General features: G+C 39.1%; 1 protein-coding gene across 1 annotated transcript; it reads right to left on the reverse strand.

Annotated features, from left to right (window-relative positions):
* Positions 1-556: 556 nt before the first annotated feature.
* On the reverse strand, positions 557-1,477 carry LOC106823463 (olfactory receptor 2W3-like). Its single transcript, XM_014829175.1, has one exon. It carries the CDS (start codon positions 1,475-1,477, stop codon positions 557-559), a length of 921 nt encoding a protein of 306 aa, XP_014684661.1.
* Positions 1,478-2,614: the final 1,137 nt, after the last annotated feature.

Consider the following 2,614-nt stretch of genomic DNA (forward strand, 5'->3'; position numbering starts at 1 on the left):
TTAATGCAGCAGATCAGAGAAACAACATTGAGCTCAAATAATTTAAATGATGTCATAGGCCATGTCTAGGCTAATGCTCTATCTTCTCCAGACAAGGAGATTTAAAGATATCAGAAGATGAAAGTATTTTAAGTATTTTGGCACTCCATTGCCTCAATTCCATGGTAAAAATGACAGTTATACAAGATATCAATGAGAGAGAACATCATCATATGGTTTTATTTAGGCATAACTTCTGTAAGTCAATGAACAATACTGAAAGATTCATTCACGGTTTTGATGGATTTTAATTAGATGTGGCGAACTTGGAAAGGAGGAGAAAAGATGATTGGAAGTGTCAGATATAAGATATCATGCAAGTTAAAATTTACCTATAACTCAGCTAATCATCAGCATCATATTTGGGGCTTCATAGTACATATTCCCAAACTCCATCCCTGGAGATTTTTATTGAGTAGGTAGGAATATTTAAATGAATCTTAAATTTTCACTTTAAGAATTATTTATTTCTATTAAGTAAGTAAAAGACGCGACTTTAGGAAAAGTCACTGTCACCTTACTTTCTAGACACAAGCCTCTTCAGTGCACCCTTCACATCCTTGTTTCTCAGTGTATAGATGACAGGGTTCAACATGGGGGTCACCAAGTTGTAGAAGAGGGTAAGGAATTTCCCTTGGTCCTGAGATGAATTATTTCCTGGTTGCATATACATATAGATAATATTCCCATAAAACAAGGAGACCACAGTAAGATGGGACCCACACGTGTTGAAAGCCTTCCTTCTTCCTGCAGCCGACTTGATCCTCAGCACTGCCAGGGCAATATAGCTATAAGAGATGAGGATAAGCGACAGGGGCACCAGGACAATTATTACTGATAAGATGAAAACAGTGCTCTCCACAGCCACTGTGTCAACACAGGCAATTTTTATGAGAGCTGGCATCTCACATAGAAAATGTTTCACCCTACATCTCCTGCATCGTGGCAGCTTCATCGTCACTGGAGACATAACCAGGGAGTTGAGGAGTCCGACTCCCCAGGCCACAGACACCAACTTCCAACAGAGCTGAGAATGCATAATGACAGAATAGCGGAGGGGCTTGCAGATGGCAGTAAAGCGGTCATAAGCCATGACTGCCAGGAGAACACATTCTGTGCCTCCCAGTCCCAGGAACATGAAGAGCTGGATGGCGCAACCAGTGAAACTGATGGTCTTGTCTGGGCTGCCTAAGTTGAAAAGCAGCTGGGGGATGGAACTGGTGGTAAAGCAGAGATCTAGGAAGGACAAGTTGGTGAGGAAGAAGTACATGGGTGTGTGGAGGCAGGGGTCCAGGCGGGAAACCCAGATAATGACAATGTTGCCCACTAAGGTCACAAGGTAGAAGATGAGGACAAACACAAAGAGGATCTGCTCTAGCCTCGGTCTGTCTGAGAAACCCAACAAGATGAACTGTTCCTGGCAGCTCTGGTTGTTCATGGCAGTGGATAATCACTACACTCCTGCAGGGAAGCATATAGCAACACATCACGTTCTTAATGAAGCAGGCTAAGAAATCAAGAGACGAGGGGAATATCGAGTGATCATGCAAAAGAATTACATAAAGTATTAATAGTCTGTCCAGATGTAGATAACACATTTTAGGAAAAATGCCTCTTTTTATTGGCTTCTTTTATTTCTTTTTGTATGCCCAAATGATCATTGTAGACTATCTGGAAAACATAGACCTGTATAAAATAAAGGAAAAGATCACCCACACCCCAGAAAACAACCGCTATTGCAATATTATTTCCTTTTAGTCTTTTCTTATAAGTATATACAATGTAACACAACCTAAATCATAGTGTGTTCACAAATTTTGTATGTTCTGAATTTCCTTTCACTTAATTTTATATTGTGAGAATTTGCTTTGTCTTTAAAATTCTACAAAAAATAATCATTAATGTCACTATAATATTCCTATAGCTATTATCGTTTTTCAAAACATTTCTCTGTAGTTGATCACTAAGGATATTTACAGTATTATTTTTGTAAAAAACAATTTTTTTTTTGAGGAAGATCAGCCCTGAGCTAACTACTGCCAATCCTCCTCTTTTTGCTGAGGAAGACTGGCCCTGAGTTAACATCCGTGCCCATCTTCCTCTATTTTATACATGGGACGCCTACCACAGCATGGCTTTTGCCAAGTGGTGCCTTGTCCACACCTGGGATCAAGCCGGCCAACTCCGGGCAGCCGAGAATCGGAACATGCAAACTTAGCCGCTGCGCCACCAGGCTGGCCCCCCAAAAATATCTTTTATTGTAAAGTATTTACAATATTTTGTAGGTCTTGATAGAGAGATTATGGAAGTACTCATTTTGCTGCACTCTAACTATCATGGTTTTCCCTAAATCTTTGACAATTGTTTGGTCCAAAAAAATCTTATTTTGTTTAAATTTGAAGTTATTAGTCATGAGGTTGATTAATTCTTTGACGTTTATTAGCTTTTCACATTTGGGAAAACATTTCTTTGTCACTAAGCTAGAATGTCACAGATCATAGAAAAGTCTCTTAATAGAACTCTAAAGTGACTTTTTGCATAACAATAAAAACAAAAATAAAGGCTGATTTTGTTT

This window comes from Equus asinus, chromosome 8 (genome assembly GCF_041296235.1).
Source record: "Equus asinus isolate D_3611 breed Donkey chromosome 8, EquAss-T2T_v2, whole genome shotgun sequence".
Classification (NCBI taxonomy): domain Eukaryota; kingdom Metazoa; phylum Chordata; class Mammalia; order Perissodactyla; family Equidae; genus Equus; species Equus asinus.